General features: G+C 43.6%; 1 protein-coding gene across 1 annotated transcript in view; it reads right to left on the bottom strand.

Annotated features, from left to right (window-relative positions):
- The window catches only part of ENPP3 (ectonucleotide pyrophosphatase/phosphodiesterase 3), a 97,023-nt gene that overhangs the window by 36,301 nt on the left and 41,422 nt on the right, over positions 1 to 19,300 (bottom strand). Inside the window, exons 11-15 of the mRNA XM_015421253.1 lie at positions 18,949 to 19,021; positions 17,583 to 17,691; positions 17,368 to 17,496; positions 14,983 to 15,014; positions 10,863 to 10,990 (exon numbers count right to left, since the gene is read on the bottom strand). Coding sequence (XP_015276739.1) covers positions 10,863 to 10,990; positions 14,983 to 15,014; positions 17,368 to 17,496; positions 17,583 to 17,691; positions 18,949 to 19,021 — 471 coding nt within the window. The remainder of the gene's footprint in view (positions 1 to 10,862; positions 10,991 to 14,982; positions 15,015 to 17,367; positions 17,497 to 17,582; positions 17,692 to 18,948; positions 19,022 to 19,300) is intronic.

Here is a 19,300-nt window from a genome sequence, read left to right as displayed (position 1 = left end):
AAGACAGAGTCTATGGTTAGGTCATGTGACCTAACTTTCCACTGTTCTCCTTCCTGAAGAAAGCATTGATCCCGCCTCCCTCTTCGCCGCTCGTTGCCATCTTTTGGGGATGTTTACATCAGCCGAGAAAGAATGCCAAAGTCTCTAAGGTCTGTTTAAACGCTCAGCTTTCTTTCAGAAAAACTCTCCGCTACAGTCCATCGCCACAAATCAGCCCCTCCATCCTTGCTTTCGCATTTGCTTAAAACATCGGGAGATAGGGTGTCCCCTCCACCCCTCCGTTTATACGCTTATAGTAGAGGGACTTCATGTCTAGGCTTTAATGCCTCGTTTCAATGGCAACTCACTCATCAATCCTTGAATCGATCTACCAGGTCCTAAGACAGCCCCTGGGATCATGCCAGGCAGAGAAAATCGCTAAACCTCCAAATGCTTGTCCTGGTGATCACTTCTAATCCAGTACTGGGAATCAGGGCAGGACCTTCAGGGCAGAGAGTAGCACCCCTGTACTGGCTGCCGGCCGGAGGTAGGGCTCTCCTAAGCCCCCTGGCTAGAAGCCCATTGTCTATGGGCTCCATGGGGGAGCATGCACAATCACACTCCCTTCTAATCCTTGATTCATGGCACACATCTCTTGGAGGAACCAAGAGACGCAGCCATCGTTTAAAGCACCAAAACCGGAAGCCTGCACTAAAGTAATTGTTGATGGGAAACTATTGGCAGGAAACTGGTTTTTTAAAAAGTAAACACTCTCTTTAAGAGTTTTCAGGGGAAAAAATCAGAATGTTTATGTTCAACCCAAATATTAAAATAGGAGAACATATGGCCCAATCCAACTCCAGATTCGCTTTGATTTTATATGTGAACTAGATCTAATTAAATTTTCTGGTCTTTCCATAGATTGCAAACTTCTGCACAACTTTCTTTCACTGAGATGAATTTTATATTTCTATAGCACCCAGATGTCTTTACTTGGGCTAGGACCTCACTGGACCTGCTAAAGGATAACTAAGTAGTCCTGTGTCAAGAATGTGTATCAGATCAGTTCAGAAGAGGTAAATTTCCATTCAATTTGAAGATACTTGATTGGCTTGACGAGCGCTACAATTATTGCCAAAAGGAGTTTATAACAAGGAACCCCAAAGAAGTTGGTGATATTTCCCATTTATCTAAACAGGGTCTGAATCAAACATGCCTTTTGTCTTTTATGGTCTTTTTATGGACCTATGAGAAGGTGCTGTTTCCCCACAAAGAAATGCCTTCTCAGCCACTGGTTTCCTTTTTCCTACTATTTTCCCTGGGGTATGGATTCTGACAGATCCGTTCTTAGTGTCTTTCATCCTCTTGAGACTGTTGCTGTAATACTGTAACACTCAATTAGGAACATGGGAAGGTGACCTAGGTTGGGGTATCTGACCACAAACGAATTAGTCAAAGATTGTCAAATCATGGATAAATGTTTTCTAAAACATTCATTTATTTATAACTGCAAAAATATACTATAACCATCAATAAGTTTGACATTTATGGGAATTTAAAAAACTTATCAGCTGGCTGTTATTGTGAAACAAGGAAATTAACCATTCATTTATTTACTTACTTCATGTGTACTCTGCCTTTCCCTTTAAGAGGTGTTGGAATATAACAAGGTCTTTGTGTATGAAGAAGAAAGATCATGCAGAGGGCAGCACGCTCTAGCTGGATGATTGAAAGGGGAAGTACCTTCATTCTAAAAGGGTTTTTCCTTGTCTGTCTGCAGAATATTTCTCTTAGGCTCTTAGAACTCTTTGTCAGCTAGTGAAGCAGCTAGGTTTATCTCTTCTTTTTCCTATCCAGTATGTTTTTTCCTTAGGGACTACACAAAGCAGCCAGCCAACCCAGCCAGCGTCTTCTGACTGGCAGTTCAAGCCTCCAAACACTGTTGGTGTGCATTGGAACGTTGGGCCCCACTATGGCTTTATATATAAAGGACAGATATGCCATGATACTTAATTGGCTTGACGAGCGCTACAATTATTGTCAAAAGGAGGTTATAACAAGGAACCCCAAAGAGGTTGGTGATATTTCCCATTTATCTAAACAGGGTCTGAATCAAACATGCCTTTTGTCTTTTATGGTCATTTTGTGGACCTATGAGAAGGTGCTGTTTCCCCACAAAGAAATGCCTTCTCAGCCACTGGTTTCCTTTTTCCTACTATTTCCCCTGGGGTATGGATTCTGACAGATCCGTTCTTAGTGTCTTTCATCCTCTTGAGACTGTTGCTGTAATACTGTAACACTCAATTGGGAACTTGGGAAGGTGACCTAGGTTGGGGTATCTGACCACAAACAAATTAGTCAAAGATTGTCAAATCATGGATAAATGTTTTCTAAAACATTCATTTATTTATAACTGCAAAAATATACTATAACCATCAATAAGTTTGACATTTATGGGAATTTAAAAAACTTATCAGCTGGCTGTTATTGTGAAACAAGGAAATTAACCATTCATTTATTTACTTACTTCATTTGGACTCTGCCTTTCTCTTTAAGAGGTGTTGGAATATAACAAGGTCTTTGTGTATGAAGAAGAAAGATCATGCAGAGGGCAGCATGCTCTAGCTGGATGATTGAAAGGGGAAGTACCTTCATTCTAAAGGGGTTTTTCCTTGTCTGTCTGCAGAATATTACTCTTAGGCTCTTAGAACTCTTTGTCAGCTAGTGAAGCAGCTAGGTTTATCTCTTCTTTTTCCTATCCAGTATGTCTTTTCCTTAAAAAACCCTTCCTTTGCTTTTAATCAGTTCAATGTCTGCCAACAAGAGGGATCCAAAGCAGCTTAGTTCTCTTCTCCATTTTATCTGCACAACAACCCTGTAAAGCAAGTTAGGCTTAGAGTTTTTGACTGACCCAAGGTCACCCTATGAAAATTATTTTAGGAGTGACCTTTGTTATTGGTACATACAGATGTTTAGGAATCTACATTTGATGTTTGGACTTTACAAGTTTACTTCTGGAAATCCCACTAACACTAATATGACCAAAGCACTATTGTAAAGGTAATCTGATAAATTTTGGAACTATTCATACTGTTCCTGGAACACATCCAGTAAAGAATATGTCCCCTTTCAGACAGCCTTTGCAATTCATTTTAGTAGTAGCTAATTGATTTAGGTTGCTAATTGGTGTGCTGTTTAAAATGTTCGTAGTACTTTCTACAATGCCTCTTTCCCCCGCCCTTTTTCACTATGTGATCTCCTCACCCTTTCCCCCAAAACATTCTAAGTTGAGCACTATAGAGCTAAACCAATATAGCACTTCAGTGTTACAGCAGCACCATTGAGATGCCTTGACTCTATTGAGAGACTCTATTGGTTTAGTGTTACAGCGCTCAACTTAGAACTTTTGGGGGGAAAGGTGAGGAAGATCGTGCAGTGAAAACAGTAAGAGGGGGAAGCAGCACAGTTTGAAATGGCCATAGTGCTTCAGAGATGGCTCATTAATGGGATGAAGTTTGCTGTATGAAACCCCTGTCCCTGTATCACTTTACTCGGAACCAGGCCAACAACGGATAACATCCTGTTTGGAAGGGTACTGTGGGGGCCCTTAAGTAATATAGTTGTTGAAAGGAGAATTTGCTTGCTTAATTTAGAACTGATATTGCGTCTGCAAGCTCACGCCCAGCCCAGTTGTTTACAATGATTCAGTCTATTACTACTTTGCCGCAAGGCAAACCAAATGCTAGGGAATTGGCCATTGACTGTGAGGCTTTTGCGAGCTATTTTGCAGATAAAGTCTTGTTGCTCCGCCACAACCTCCCCACTACAGTTGATACAGTGAGTGAACCCGAGGCTCCATGCATGTCTTCTGGTCAAGTTCTGGATCATTTTGGCCTGCTCAGCCTAGAGGAAGTCAACAAATTGCTCCTGTCCACCTTACCACTTGCTCCCTTGACCCGTGCCCTTTGTGGCTAATTAAAGCTGGCCGTGAAGGGTTTCGAGGTGCCTTGTGGGAGATCATCAACAAGTCCCTCTTGGAGGGACTGTTCCCCGAGGCACTTAAGGAAGCAGTGGTCTGCCCCCTCCTGAAAAAGCCATCTTTAGACCCAGCCGAATTGGCCAACTACTGGCCAGTCTCTAACTTGCCCTATTTGGGCAAGATGATAGAGAGGGCAGTGGCGGTTCAGTTCCAGGGCTTTTTAGATGACACTTCCATCTTATATCCCTTCCAGTCCAGCTGTCGCCTGGGCCACGGGATGGAGACAGTACTGGTTGCCCTCATGGATGACCTCCGGAGGCACCTGGATCGAAGTGGATCAGCGGTGCTGATGTTATTAGACCTGTCGGCAGCGTTTGACATGGTCGACCATCAGCTACTGATCCACCGCCTCACTGACGTTGGTATCCAGGGGCTAGCCTTGCAGGGCTTGCCTCCTTTCTCCAAGGTTGGGGACAAAGGGTGATGCTAGGGGAACAGCTATCCCAGAGGCACCCACTGGATTGTGGAGTGCCTCAAGGGGCAGTGTTGTCCCCAATGCTTTTAAACATCTATATGCGCCCCCTTGCCCAGATTGCCTGGAGGCATGGGCTGGGTTGTCACCAGTATGCGGATGACACCCAGCTTTATCTGTTGTTGGGCGGTCAGTCCAACTCCAAACCAGAAGAGCCGGAAGAGGCGTTACAAGCCGTGGCTGGTTGGCTTAGGCTGAACTGACTGAAACTTAATCCGATGAAGATGGAGGTCCTGTGCCTGGGTCAGAGAGGACTGGGGTTAGGGATCCCACTCCCAACCTTCGATGGGGTACCATTGGTGCCAGCACCAGAGGTTAGGAGTTTGGGAGTGCTCTTGGATGCCTCCTTAACTATGGAGGCCCAGGTAGCAGCCACTGCCAAATCGGCCTTTTACCACCTTTGGCTGATCAGGCAGCTGGTTCCCTTCCTCGAACGTGATGACTTGGCGACAGTGATCCATGTGATGGTCACCTCAAGATTAGACTACTGTAATGCTCTCTACATGGGGCTGCAGCTGGTGCGAAATGCCGCAGCCAGACTCTTGATGGGGCTCTCCAGACAGGAGCACATACAGCCTGTGCTGAAGGCATTGCGCTGGCTGCCAATAGCATACCGGATTCATTTCAAGGTGCTGGTTCTTACCTTTAAAGCCCTATATGGTCAGGGACCTACATACCTGAGGGACCTACATACCTGCCTTTCCCCATATGTCTCCCAGAGAGCACTGTGGTCAGGGGCTCAGAACCAGCTGGCCCTCCCGGGTCTTAAGGAGGCTAGACTGTTGCCGACTAGGACCAGGGCTTTCTCAGTGGCAGCCCCACTCTGGTGGAAAGAGCTCCCGGAGGAGATCAGGGCCCTGTGGGACCTTTTACAGTTCCACAGAGCCTGTAAAACTGAGCTCTTCCACCAGGCTTTTGGGAGCCGCTGCCACCACCAGTGAAGAACATCGGAGAAGGCCCTGGAGTCCAGAAGCTGCCACCAACCGCCACCAATAGCCTCAAGAACAACAAGTACTTGCTGGAACATCTAAAACGAATAACGTGAGCTGATGGTGGGTTGAGAACTGTGAATTATGGCTGCTGCCGTTTATGGTGAATGATCACTAGCACTTTATTATGGTTTTAGAGCTGTTTTAATCATAATTTATGTTTTAATGTGATTATTTGTTGTAAGCCCGCTTCGGCTGGGAGGGCAGGGTAAAAGTTTGAATGAATGAATGAATGAATGAATGAATGAATGAATGAATGAATTTTTTGCAAATTGTCATTTTTTTACTCTTATTCTTATCTTGGATACATCAAAGGAATTCCATAATGTTTTGACTAACAATGACTACATTTCCCTGACAGGGTGCATTTAGATTATTCACTGGTTTGGCATTTAGAAAACACAGATGGAATAAATGTAACCGCCAAGTGAGGACAATAATTTCTTGGATATATTTTATTTCGTCAACTATTTTGGATAGTTTCACTGTTTAGACTAGTTTCACTATCATCTGCTATATTTTTTCATACCTACTGGTTCTTAATGGAAGGTTACTCTATATTCCTAAATAAAACTGATTAATGAATATACACTAGAATAGACAATTTTTTCCTTCAGTTTCTTTTATATTGTAGGCTCGCTCAGGCAACATGTGCTGGCAAAAGATTCGTGTCTTTAGTCCTAGATAAGAAGCCCTTATCACATTGAAATTGGGGGTAGAGTTTGATTTTAAGAATAAAAGTGGCAAGCAAGTAGGCATCATAAAATTTCCTGCACTTATATCTAAACTTCCAGCAACACTGATTTTCTTTCAGATCAGCTCTGATTTCAGAAGTGAACCACACATCACTAAACATTGTGCTATTGTTGCTGTACAGTAATAATTCAGAAGTGAATTTTGCTGTGTGGACAAGAATACCCAGTTACAAATGACCACTACGGTGCAACAATCACACAAGGTTGAACGCTGTGTGGATGCAGCTTGAGATAAATGCACCTGAGGAGAGAGACTGCAGCAGGATAAGCCAAAGATGGGAGAACTTCACACTCTTCACTAATATTCCTTTTAGCTCTTAAAAAGCCTACCCTCCCCAGGTATGTGGCAACATATAGTTTGGGCATCAGTTGCTATAAGAACCAAGAAGAGTCCACCGTCCAAAGCAGGCAACTAAATGCCTCTAGGAAGCAGCACATGGAGACCATGGCCTTCCCTCATGGCCTCCCAAAGAAAACTGGAGGGCCAAAAGGGGCCCCAAGTGGAGGGAGGAAGAAAGGAGGTGCCACGGTGTCCTTCCTTGCTTGCCCAATCAGCATTTCTTGAACACAGCATAGCCTTTCAAGCACATGACTCAGCCAGGTAGGGCTGAATCAGGCAGCACCTTTCATGCATGCAATTTGGCCAGGCCAGGCAGTACCTTTGCTGTACCGTGCAAAACTGCCTGGCAGTGTCTTTGTTGTGGATGACTTGGGTAGGTTGGTCAGCGCCTTCACCGCACCATATGTGACTCAGTCATATAGCTATTTCTCAGTGATACCTGAGTCACTGAAATCAGGCATCTTTATTCTCTGAAAAAATCCAACACTATTAAAACAATTTCCCTTCCCTGTCTTGCATTCCCTTTCACTGAACCATGGGTATTCTGAAAAACAACCACTTTCCACATCCAGCATCCCACACCAGTAGACAATAGTCACAGAGTTAAAAGCATACAGGGTAACTCTTATGCTCCTTTAACACTGATATTTTGTTCCACCTTGTCTCCCAACTGGAGCACTACTTTGTTCAGGATCAACTTGACATTATTGTGTAAACATCGACCTCCCAGGTTTTCTCTTGTTTCACTGCAATGTTTTTTCAAACCTGCTTTGGTATGATCTTTCCTGAAAGACCATAGATGCAGCAAATTTTCCCACCATATGAACTTGAGGTGCAGGGTCATGAGGGCACTGGTATTGCATATACCATTATGTCACTTCCTAGGAAAATCAGAAGTGACATCAAACCAATGCAGGAATCACTAGAAACACTATGGAAACCCCATAGAGTTTCCAGCGATTTCTAGAGTGACACAAGCTTTTTTTTCTCCTACAAGGTTTGCTGGTGGGAGATTTCCCATCGTAACAGGAAGCCTGGCAACCCTAGCAGGAAGGTGCCAAGTTTTGGACCTCCCTGCCACAGACACCCCCATGGCAACAAAGGATTTGTTGCTGGCTATTTAAAAAATGTTGTCCATTAGATTTTGCCAATATGGATTCTACCTTTCTTTTTTAAGTTGACAGGGGGGCAGGGGGAGAGTTGTGGGCACAAGGAGATACCATGGGAAGCACAGAGAATACCCTTATGTGCATTAGAATTGACAATAAGTTCTCAATGGGAGATATGGCTGCAGCCGAAGTGTGGAAGGTTGTAGTGCATGCTGCTTAGGGAAATTGTTAGCCTGGGATTCCTCTGACAAACCTCCCTTTAAACTGAGCTTGACCTTCAATCCTGCACACAAATCTTTTTAACTGAAAAATAATAGGTCATCCCAGATGTGTGGGAGATGGGGGAAGACACATGATCATGCTTCTGGATAGTCTCATGACCTCACTTCATTTCTGGAAATATTACATGATCAGAACACACCTTTTTATTTGGAAATGAGACAAGAGTAAGTGGAGCCATCTCTGTATAATCATCCATACTCAACCTCTTGGGCTTTTTAAGGGGAATTTTCAAGAAACTCAATAATACAGCTGCTGACCAGCCATTCTTTTACCAGTTGCATTGCTAGTTCAGCAAGGGTCGTTAATGTTTCATCAGCGAGAGCAAAAATGATTAGGAGTCTCCCAGTCATTGGGAAAATCTCTCTGCATCTCTCTGGAGGTGAGAGGTAGCAGAAAGAGCAGGCAGGTTGGCAGCTTCCAAAGCTGGAGAGACAGCAGCACTAGAGAGAGTGGAAGAGAGAGAAGGAAAGAGGGAGAGAAAGAGATGGACGTTTCTACATGGAATGGATTGAGTAGGGTTGGAGACCAGTGTTCCCTCTAAGCTAAGTTAGTGTTTGCTAGCTCACAGTTTTTTAGCCTCCAGCTCACAGTTTTTTGTCTTAGCTCAGGAAGGATGGCTCCAGAGCAGGCTAATTTATGCAGGAGCCAAATCGCTCACTCACAGCTTTAATGCCAGTAAGCTCACAAAGTAGAATTTCTGCTCACAAGATTCCACAACTTAGAGGGAACATTGTTGGAGACTGCTTATGTTGCTTCCTACCAACATAGGACTCCAGCACTCTCCCATTTGATGGAAACTAAACCCTGTAGCATTTCCCCTGTACTATTTCTCACTGGACAAGTAGGAAGAGAACATGTAACAAATAGGCATGTCTGTGCATACCTGTGTTGGTTAACTGAATTAGTGAAGCTGGATTGAACTCAGTCCACTGAAAGAGCTTGTTTCCATTGGAAACAGTCCACAACCCTAGTAATGAATTAGTCCAGGACTACAAAGTTTATGAATGCAAAACAGGAAGCTTTCAAAATGAACACTGTAAATACAACCTAGTTTGCACACACATGCACATTTCGCATCCTGATGGGTCACTAATCATTTTAACTGGCTGAAAAATAGTGTGTTTGAAACAAGAACTTCAGAACGCACTAGTAATAATTAAAAGAAGCTGTAAAGGAAAGCAAACATTTAAGCTGTAAGCAATGAGGACCCAATTCATGTTGATATCTAATGATGGTCTCTATGATGGTCTCTATGATGGTCAAACCATGATGGGAAGATCAGCATCAGTTAGCCAGAGAATGACTCTCCTTCTTGACAGAACTCTTTGATATACTAAGAACAATAACAGCAACTTGACAACCAAGGGCAATTGCTCTGTGTCTGCAGAGTTTATGGGAGAGGCAATCTGAACCCAGACATCAGCCAGAGAAAGAAGGGCTGCTGGGAAGTTGTACTTTCTCCTTTCCAGCATCAGTCCTAGCAAGGCCAGGGAGGACTATATGGGAGGGAGGTAATATGAAATTGTCAATATTTGTGAAGCTCAGAGCATTTGGGATACAACAGGGTATTAAAATCACAAGTTAAAAATAAATAAATACATGACTGGCAGTTTCCTGTCCTTTAATGAAAAGCCAGACCTGATCATAAATATAAGTTCACCATTGGTTCCATACCTCACAGCCAGCCACTGCCGATTTTTTTTTTAGTTTCTACCTGGAACGGATTGAGTAGGGTTGGAGACCAGTGTTCCCTCTAAGCTGTAAAGTTAGTGTGAGCTAGCTCACAGTTTTTTAGCCTCCAGCTCACAGTTTTTTGTCTTAGCTCAGGAAGGATGGCTTCAGAGCAGGCTAATTTATGCAGGAGCCAAAACGCTCACTCATAGCTTTAATGCCAGTAGCTCACAAAGTAGAATTTCTGCTCACAAGATTCCACGGCTTAGAGGGAACATTGTTGGAGACTGCTTATGTTGCTTCCTACCAACATAGGACTCCAGCACTCTCTCATTTGATGGAAACTAAACCCTGTAGCATTTCCCCTGTACTATTTCTCATTGAACAAGTAGGAAGAGAACATGTAACAAATAGGCATGTCTGTGCATACCTGTGTTGGTTAACTGAATTAGTGAAGCTGGATTGAACTCAGTCCACTGAAAGAGCTTGTTTCCATTGGACATCAACCAATCCACAACCCTAGTAATGAATTAGTCCAGGACCACAAAGTTTATGAATGCAAAACAGGAAGCTTTCAAAATGAACACTATAAATACAACCTAGTTTGCACACACATGCACATTTCGCATCCTGATGGGTCACTAATCATTTTAACTGGCTGAAAAATAGTGTGTTTGAAACAAGAACTTCAGAACGCACTAGTAATAATTAAAAGAAGCTGTAAAGGAAAGCAAACATTTAAGCTGTAAGCAATGAGGACCCAATTCATGTTGATATCTAATGATGGTCTCTATGATGGTCTCTATGATGGTCAAACCATGATGGGAAGATCAGCATCAGTTAGCCAGAGAATGACTCCCCTTCTTGACAGAACTCTTTGCTATACTAAGAACAATAACAGCAACTTGACAACCAAGGGCAATTGCTCTGTGTCTGCAGAGTTTATGGGAGAGGCAATCTGAACCCAGACATCAGCCAGAGAAAGAAGGGCTGCTGGGAAGTTGTACTTTCTCCTTTCCAGCATCAGTCCTAGCAAGGCCAGGGAGGACTATATGGGAGGGAGGTAATATGAAATTGTCAATATTTGTGAAGCTCAGAGCATTTGGGATACAACAGGGTATTAAAATCACAAGTTAAAAATAAATAAATACATGACTGGCAGTTTCCTGTCCTTTAATGAAAAGCCAGACCTGATCATAAATATAAGTTCACCATTGGTTCCATACCTCACAGCCAGCCACTGCCGATCCACCATAAGATGAACTTTATCAATACGAATGTTGTTAACATAATGAAATCTTTTGGGTAAGTCTGGAGTCAAGTAGGCCTTGAAGTGCTGATTTGGTTTTTTACACTGAAAGGAGAAATGAAAAAAAATGTGAGATTTTCAGAATACAAATGCCAACCAGTGAAATCCATGAGGCCTCATAACCCTGTGAGATACCAATCCCCCCAGACAGTAGTTCATACCACAGGCAAGGCAAAAATATCCTGTAAAGGAACCAGGAGGAAATTTTATCCTTAGTCCCACACAGGAGCCAAGAGAAGTGTCTTCCTCAGGAGAGAGTCAGGCTTTCCAGGAGCTGCAGCTCATTTCCTCCAGGCCAGACCCTCCCTGGTGCTGCCACCACTGCTGAAGGAAGGCAGGGGAGCCATTGAAAGGTGCTGGGCAGCCTTCTCTGCTGTGCCACCCGCTGAGCCATCGCCTGACAAAACGCCGGCCTTGCAGCTGAGGGAGAGGGGCCATGAGGGGCAGCAGTGAGTGCTTCCCCTGCTTGCTGCTGCCTGCTAGGTCTGCCGCCTTCTCCCCTGTGGAGGGGTTGCCGCTTCCTTGGCGGAGTGTCCATCCCCTTCACCGGCTCACTCCAGACTGAGAGTGAAACGCTGGCTGCTGGCTCTGTGGGCGGGGCTGAGCTAACGCAGCGAGGCAATGCAGCCAGGGGATTGGGAGTCTGCAAGAGTGGCAGCTGAGTGGGCAAAAGGCTATGGGAACGTGTCCAGGAGTTACACCAAAACTCTTTTATATATAAATAAGGAGAGATTAAACCTTCTGCTATGGTTGATTACTTTTTGTAGGGACAGCAGATGTTTGGGTTTCCATAGCTAATGGGATACTTTTAAAAAATAATGTATTATTATCAAATATTTTCTTGCATACACACAAAATTCATTTACATATTGAACTAGCTAAGAAACCATCTGGCAGTATCTGTCTTCATCTTGCAAACATCTAATACACATTAAAAGGAAAAGGCAAAAGAATGCTGCTTCTGGCTATCCTCTTTACTTGAGCTCTATTCTCATGGGCCCAGCTCTTTTTAAGCCACACTATTACTTGTAAAGCCCTGACCTGGATAGCCCAGACTAGTCCAAACTCATCAGATTTTGGCTGTTAAGAAGTGTTGGCCCTGGCTAGTATTTGAATTGGAGACCACCAAGGAAGTCCATGGTAGCTACGCAAAGGCAGGCAGTGGCAAACCACTTCTGAATGTCTCTTGTCTTGAAAACCCTACCAGGTCACCATAATTCAGCTGTGACATGATGGCACTTTCCACCACCACCATCATTACTTGTAACAATGACAGTTGGTGTTGAAGGGCCAGTAAGTGCTCCTTGCCCGTGAATACAGCAGGAAAGAGATTCTGAAAACTGAAAAAAATTCAATGTAGTAATGTTATTATCAACTTCCACCTAAACTATAAAAATACAATAAAACCGGAAAGATCTGCTGACTTCCATAGAAGTTCCAATTTGGTGCATAATGCATTTTACCTGTGCAGATTCCAGTCCCAGTGTATTTTTAGAATATCACTCCACTATTTGCACAAATAAAGTACTTTACATGACACATGCATTACACCATAATGGTTTCACTCTCTCCTGCCTGAACTGACACTAGGGGTGTGCATTCAGCCTATAATGAAGCCAAACAAAATCCAAAAAAGTGCCTTATTGGTATTTTTCAGATATTTTTTCAGCTGGCTATAGATCCTAGTATTTATTTGGCTACCTGATAATGGCCAACCCCAAAAATCCCGAAAATATTCAGAATTTTTCAGGACCACCAGATAGTTGAAGGTAAAGCCTTCTGGATGAACTTGCCACTTTGGAAGACAATTAAAGGGACCGTGAGCCCTTTAAAAGCCTTCAGAGTTCACTTGCAGCTTGCAAAAGGCATTTAAAAGGACCCTGACACCCTTTAAAAGCCCTTTTTTCTCCACTGGAAATAATGGAGGATGAGGTGGCTTTGTTGGGCAGTCCAGTTTAAAGTGGACTGCCCAGCTAAACCTGCAGGGAGAACTCTCCCTGCAGGATTAGCTCCTGGGCAGGCTCTGTTGGGCAGTCTGCTTTAAACCAGGCTGCCCAGCAGGGCCTCAGCAAAGCCTGCAGGGAGAACTCTCCCCATAAGATTGGCTCCTGAGTGGGCTCTCTTGGACAGTCCAGTCTAAACTGGGCTGCCCAACAGATACCCAGCAGAGCCTTTGGAGAGAACCCTCAGCTGGGGCTGGCTCCTCTTAAACTGAGCTGCAAAGAGGAGCCAGCCCAGGATTGGCTGGGGCAGCACAGAGCTCTCCGCTCCCATTGCCCCAGCTGTTCTTCTCATTTTTTCCTCCTTGGGTCTATTGGATCCGAAAAAAAATCAGGAATCCTGAATATTTACCAAATCCAAGTGGACTGCCCAGCTAAACCTGCAGGGAGAACTCTCCCTGCAGGATTAGCTCCTGGGCAGGCTCTGTTGGGCAGTCTGCTTTAAACCAGGCTGCCCAGCAGGGCCTCAGCAAAGCCTGCAGGGAGAACTCTCCCCATAAGATTGGCTCCTGAGTGGGCTCTCTTGGACAGTCCAGTCTAAACTGGGCTGCCCAACAGATACCCAGCAGAGCCTTTGGAGAGAACCCTCAGCTGGGGCTGGCTCCTCTTAAACTGAGCTGCAAAGAGGAGCCAGCCCAGGATTGGCTGGGGCAGCACAGAGCTCTCCGCTCCCATTGCCCCAGCTGTTCTTCTCATTTTTTCCTCCTTGGGTCTATTGGATCCGAAAAAAAATCAGGAATCCTGAATATTTACCAAATCCAAATACCATACCAGTATGAAGATTCAGGAACATCAGGAAATACCTATATTTTTCAGTTTCAATATACCTGAACCTGAAAAATACCGACCGGGGGGGGGGGGTTTGCACACCCCTAACTGACACAGAGAGTCTCCACTAGAGGTGCAGAATCAACTGGGTGGAAATTATCTTGTGGGGTGTCACAGGGTTCTGTTCTCTCACCCATGCTCTTTAATATCTATATGAGGCCACTGAATGAGATTGTCTGGAGCTTTTGGGGTTGGATATCATCAATATGCAGATGACACTTAGCTCTATATTTCATTATCTAAGCTTTCAGATGCATCTGTCTGGGCCATCTTGCTTCTGAATTTAAGTAAGTTAAAGTTAAGTGCCATTCATATAACTATTTAGATGGGTAAATCTAAACAAAAACCAGTGCCTGAAAAACTAAAGTTTGGTTTAAATAAAGGAGAATGTAAATTACCCATTAGCTCATTCTTCAGGGGTCAGGAAGACCTCTAGTGGTAAATTGTTCAATAGCACTTTTTGACTTTATAATCAGAATATTCTCTGGTAGCTATTATATGCATAGGGCTAGGTCCTCTGGGTTTTTCTCCATTTAATGATTCTTGGACATAAGCTGGCTCAAGTTTGTTATCCCATTCCAAGAAAGGCTTTTTCCTAGTACCCTTTTTTCCATATCTGATCTGTGAGATTAACCCTGTTCACGTGTTGCTGGGTCTTTTAACATCATGGCAGCAGCATGGGATAAACTTGTGACTACATAGCTTCCACATGGTTGCTCTAGTGTCTAAAGTCATCTGAGCCTACACTATAATGGGATTCAACTGGTAAATCAATATCCACTTTCCTTTTGCGGTGGTCTCTTCAGTGATGAAATGCTACTGAACTCTATTCAGAAATCTATTGCTTGATTAGTACTACCAGTTTTACCCAGGTCATATGTTACAAACTCCCAGAGACATCAGTATGCTACAGAGATATATCATGAGGAAGAACTCACTAGAAAAAACAATTATGCTTGGATTGGTTAGCAGCAAAGGAAACCGGGCCGCCAAAGAACATGGTGGCTAGACACCATAAAAGTTGACACCAGTCTGAGTATGGAATGACTCAAAGAAACAGTACAAGATTGGTAAACGTGGAGAGAGCTGGCCCACAGAATCACCAAGAGTCAGACATGACTGAATGACTAACAATATCAACCTCAAAGACATACCTTGCACTAGAATACAATTGACATAAAAGAGATTTAAAAACAGGTGTTTACTTACTGTGAGGTTTTCAACAATTCCTTCAGAATCAACTGTTTTGAATAAAATAAAATAAAATAGATTCTAGATAATACACTGTTGCAATCCCACACAAACATGTATGTGTGCATGCACCTACACACACAATTAAGAAATCAATTGGCACAGTCTGCTAAACAAAAAAAACAACTTCAAGATGCACCACCCATCCCACTGTACAAAATCTGTCCATTTTTACAGTGCCATGTCATTATGAATCAATCCTATCTTATACTTAGCAGGAGCAGTACAGTTCCATATGATCTGTATCATACAACTGAGCAAATCTGCTTTCGTACAACAGTGTTTAAAATGAATTTGACACCTAGATTTGACATCAGGTAGCAAAAACTCACTGAAGATGTCAACTCAGTATGCAACTACAATAAAAAAGGCAAATGCTACGCTGAACATTATTAGGAAGGGGACTGAAAACAAATCAGCCAGTATCATAATGCCCCTGTATAAATCTATGGTGCAGCCTCATTTGGAATACTGTGTCCCCGGGCACACGGGCTGGAAAATGCGGGGGGGGAGGCGTGGCTAATTGCCCCGGAGGAAAATAATGCGCGGCAGCCCAATCAGAAGTCCTTTTGAGGTCCCGTGGGTAAGCGTCAGGTGCAGATCAGACAGCTAGTCCGCAGTGCAGCAAAGAAGCAGCACGGCATGTTCAAACCGGCACTCACGCTGTGCTGCTCCTGTGGCAAACGCCACATCCTGTTTGTATGCATGCGCTGTTGGGTGCTTTTCTGCATCCTGCAGAGACTGGGGGGGGGAATCCCCTTGGTCGCAACAGAATATCGGCAGCTGCCAGATGCCACGACAGTCCACTGGAAACGTGGTCAGACGCCCGCCCTTGCCCTGCGGTTTACGGAAACTAGTACCTCGTAGGTACTAGTTTTTAACTCAGTACCTTCGGCGGGGAGCCACAGGTTCGCCACGGGAGCACTGTGCTTCCCAGATGTTGGGGTGTGATCGCGCCCAGAAAATCCGCGGGACTCCCGTGCCTCTCCCGCGGCAACTCTGCCATGTGACCGGGGCCTCTGTACAGTTTCAGTCACCACACATCAAAAAAGATATTATAGCATTGGGAAAGGTGCAGAAAAGGACAACTAAAATGATTAAGGGGTTGGAACACCTTCCCTATGAAGAAAGCTTAAAGAGGTTAGGGATCTTTAGCTTGGAGAAATGATGACTGAGGGGTGACATGATAGAGGTTTACAAAATTATGCATGGGATAGAGAAGGTAGAGAAAGAAGTACTTTTCTCACAATACAAGAGCTTGTGGGCAATCAATGAAACTAGTGAGCAGTAGGCTTAAAACAGATAAAAGGAAGTACTTCTTCACCCAATGTGTACTTAACACATGGAATTCACTGCCACAGGAAGTAGTGGCAGCTACAGGCATAGACAGCTTCAAGAGGGGGTGAGATATATATATGGAACAGAGGTCTATCAGTACTTCTTCACCCAATGTGTACTTAACACATGGAATTCACTGCCACAGGAAGTAGTGGCAGCTACAGGCATAGACAGCTTCAAGAGGGGATTGGATATATATATGGAACAGAGGTCCATCAGTGGGTATTAGCCACAAGGTATAGATAGAATTCTATGTCTGGGGCAGTGATGCTCTGTATTCTTGGTGTTTGGGGGGCAACAGTAGGAGGGCTTCTGGAGTTCTGGCCCTGCTGGTGGACCTCCTGATGGCACCTGGTTTTTGGCCACTGGGTGATACAGAGTGCTGGACTGGATGGGCCACTGGCCTGATCCAACATAGTTTCTCTTATATTCTTCACTCTCACTGCAAATATAACTAAAGGCATTGTTGAATGTGAGGCTTGATCACACCTATGAGCCTCTTGAGTCTCAGGCCACCTGGGACCATTGCAAAAGTGTGACAGAATATGGAAGACAGACTGAATTTCATTGGCATTTTTACAGGCCAGAAGTTAATTGAAACTTATCATCTGATATTAACTCTGCTTAGAATGCCACTGCAAATTAAATATTCTTGAATTCTGAACAGAGGACTGTAATGCAAGACCTGAAACAAAGGGCTGATTTTCCTTTAACCATTCAGATTGGTATAAACATTAAGACTGCAGCATCTACGTTCATAAAATTGCCAAGGCATCAGGTAGCAGAAACAAGAATGGACTCACTAAATCAGCTCGCTGTTTGATCCAGGTGTGGAAACCCCACCATATCTATAGTCCCTCCAGACCCAGCCCAAAGGGCTACCCCATTACTTTCAGTGGAAGAGACACACAATGTATATTTCCTTTGCAGTAAAATGAATGGGCAAGCCGGGATCTATTTATTATACATGTTCCTTCTGGATGGGCCACACTAATCGAAACTTACATGTGTAGAAGTCTTTGGGAATATTCGTTGCTCTGATACGTGGTGCTGGCCCTTCATACATATAAAAATCAATTTTATCAAAATAGTCTGTCATGTATTCCATTTTGTTGCAGAAAGTCTTATCCATTCCTACAAAAAAAGGAGAGAAATTTACTGAGGGTCAATTAGCAGAGAAAACCTGGTCTGCAGAGATACAAAAGAACAAACATTTATACCATGATCAGCCAGAACAATGAGATTGACACAGTTGTGTAGATTTCTTTGTTTTAGGCCTTCCATTAACATTCCCAACGCTTGATCTGCTAATTGTAGCGCTTTAATTGTCTAAACAGAAGAAGGAAAGGTGTTATTATTAGCACTTTTTTCATTCCTCAAGCCCGCAACCAAGTCTATCACAATCTTTATTTGATGTATTTATTTAAAATATTTATACCCCACATTATTGCCTTACAGCCAAAGCTATGGATACATAATGGAATAAAACAGGATGACAATAACTTTTAAAAGGCAGGCTTTGCTTTATGCATTTTTGAATTGAATTCCCATTCTGCACTCAATTAATAGTATTGGTGGAAACTCTCACAAAGAGCAATATTTATATTTCTCGTTGTTATTATTACACTGCTTTGTCATGGCCTGTACTCCTGATTCTTTGCAGTAAAGGGTTACCTCTGCACCAACTCACTCTCTCCAACTTGAACACATGTTAGCTTAGGAGTTTCCCATGCTACAGCTTTTTCAAGCAATACGTTGATAGCCCTCAGTTGTCGAAAGGGATCCCAGATGTCTAACCATCAGCTAGCACTTTGTTTTTAGAGAAATAACAATATCCTATATCTGAAATTTTATCTCCTTTCATCTTACCAGCTAGCACATCTGACATGATGTGTGCTGCATGGAAAAGGGTTGTACATTGTCATACAGGTGTGTGCAGGGCTTTTTTGTAGAAAAAGCCCAGCAGGAACTCATTGGCATAATAAATCACACCCAACAGCAGAAATGCATTAGCATATTAGGCCACACCCCTGACAGAGCAGCTCCTTAGCATATTAGGCCACACCCCCACATTACCAGAATTGTGGTGATCCAGCCACACCCAACTTTTGCTTCTTATTCTGTTTACCTTTGTTGTCAAAACCCAGGGCTTTTTTGTAGCAGGAACCCTTTGCATGTTAGGCCACACACCCCTAATGTAGCCAATCCTAATGCATTTCTACTGTTGAGTGTGGCCTATTATGCTAATGAGTTCCTGCTGGGCGTGGCCAACTCAGGAGCCAGCCGGAACTCCGTTCCTGTGCGTTCCTGCCCCAAAATAGCGCTGGGTGTTTGTCTATGTGTGTGTAAACTGCCATCAAGTCGCAGCAACTTATGGCGACCTCATAGGGTTTTCAAGGTAAAAGGAAAAGTGGTGGTTTGCCATTGCCTGCCTCTGTGTAGCAACCCTGAACTTCCTTGGTGTTCTACCATCCAAGCACTAACCAGAGCCAACCTTGACACGATCAGGCTATCCTGAGCCACCCAGGTCATCATACAGGTACCTACTGGAACTGAGATGAAGGCATAATTTTAAAAAAATCTTACTCCACTACTAAGTGGTCCAGATGAGTGTCCGGATGTGTCAGGTTCCTCAATGTATAGTGTGTAGAAATTTGGCCTAGAGTCCAAAAGAAAAGGAGTATTGTGACTGTTTGAAGGGGAATTTTTGTCCATTCCTTCCCAAATAGTGCAAAATATGCACTATCAAATAAAATTAAATATTTAGGTTTAGATCAGTAGAATCAGTAGTAGTCACACAGTCAGGTTTTGCCTGTTTTTGTACCCCTGGACAGAGAGCAAAACCCACAAGCTTATCAAGTTCTTTATGGGCCACCGTTCAGATAAGACTGTTGAGTTCTGTTCAGCTTGGTGGGTCCATGTTGTTCAGTTCTACCAT

This window comes from Gekko japonicus, unplaced genomic scaffold (assembly GCF_001447785.1).
Source record: "Gekko japonicus isolate JY-2015 unplaced genomic scaffold, Gekko_japonicus_V1.1 scaffold407, whole genome shotgun sequence".
In the NCBI taxonomy this organism is placed as follows: Eukaryota; Metazoa; Chordata; class Lepidosauria; order Squamata; family Gekkonidae; genus Gekko; species Gekko japonicus.
The sequence above is the reverse complement of the archived record's forward strand: the minus strand, read 5'-3'. Positions and strand labels throughout refer to the sequence as shown.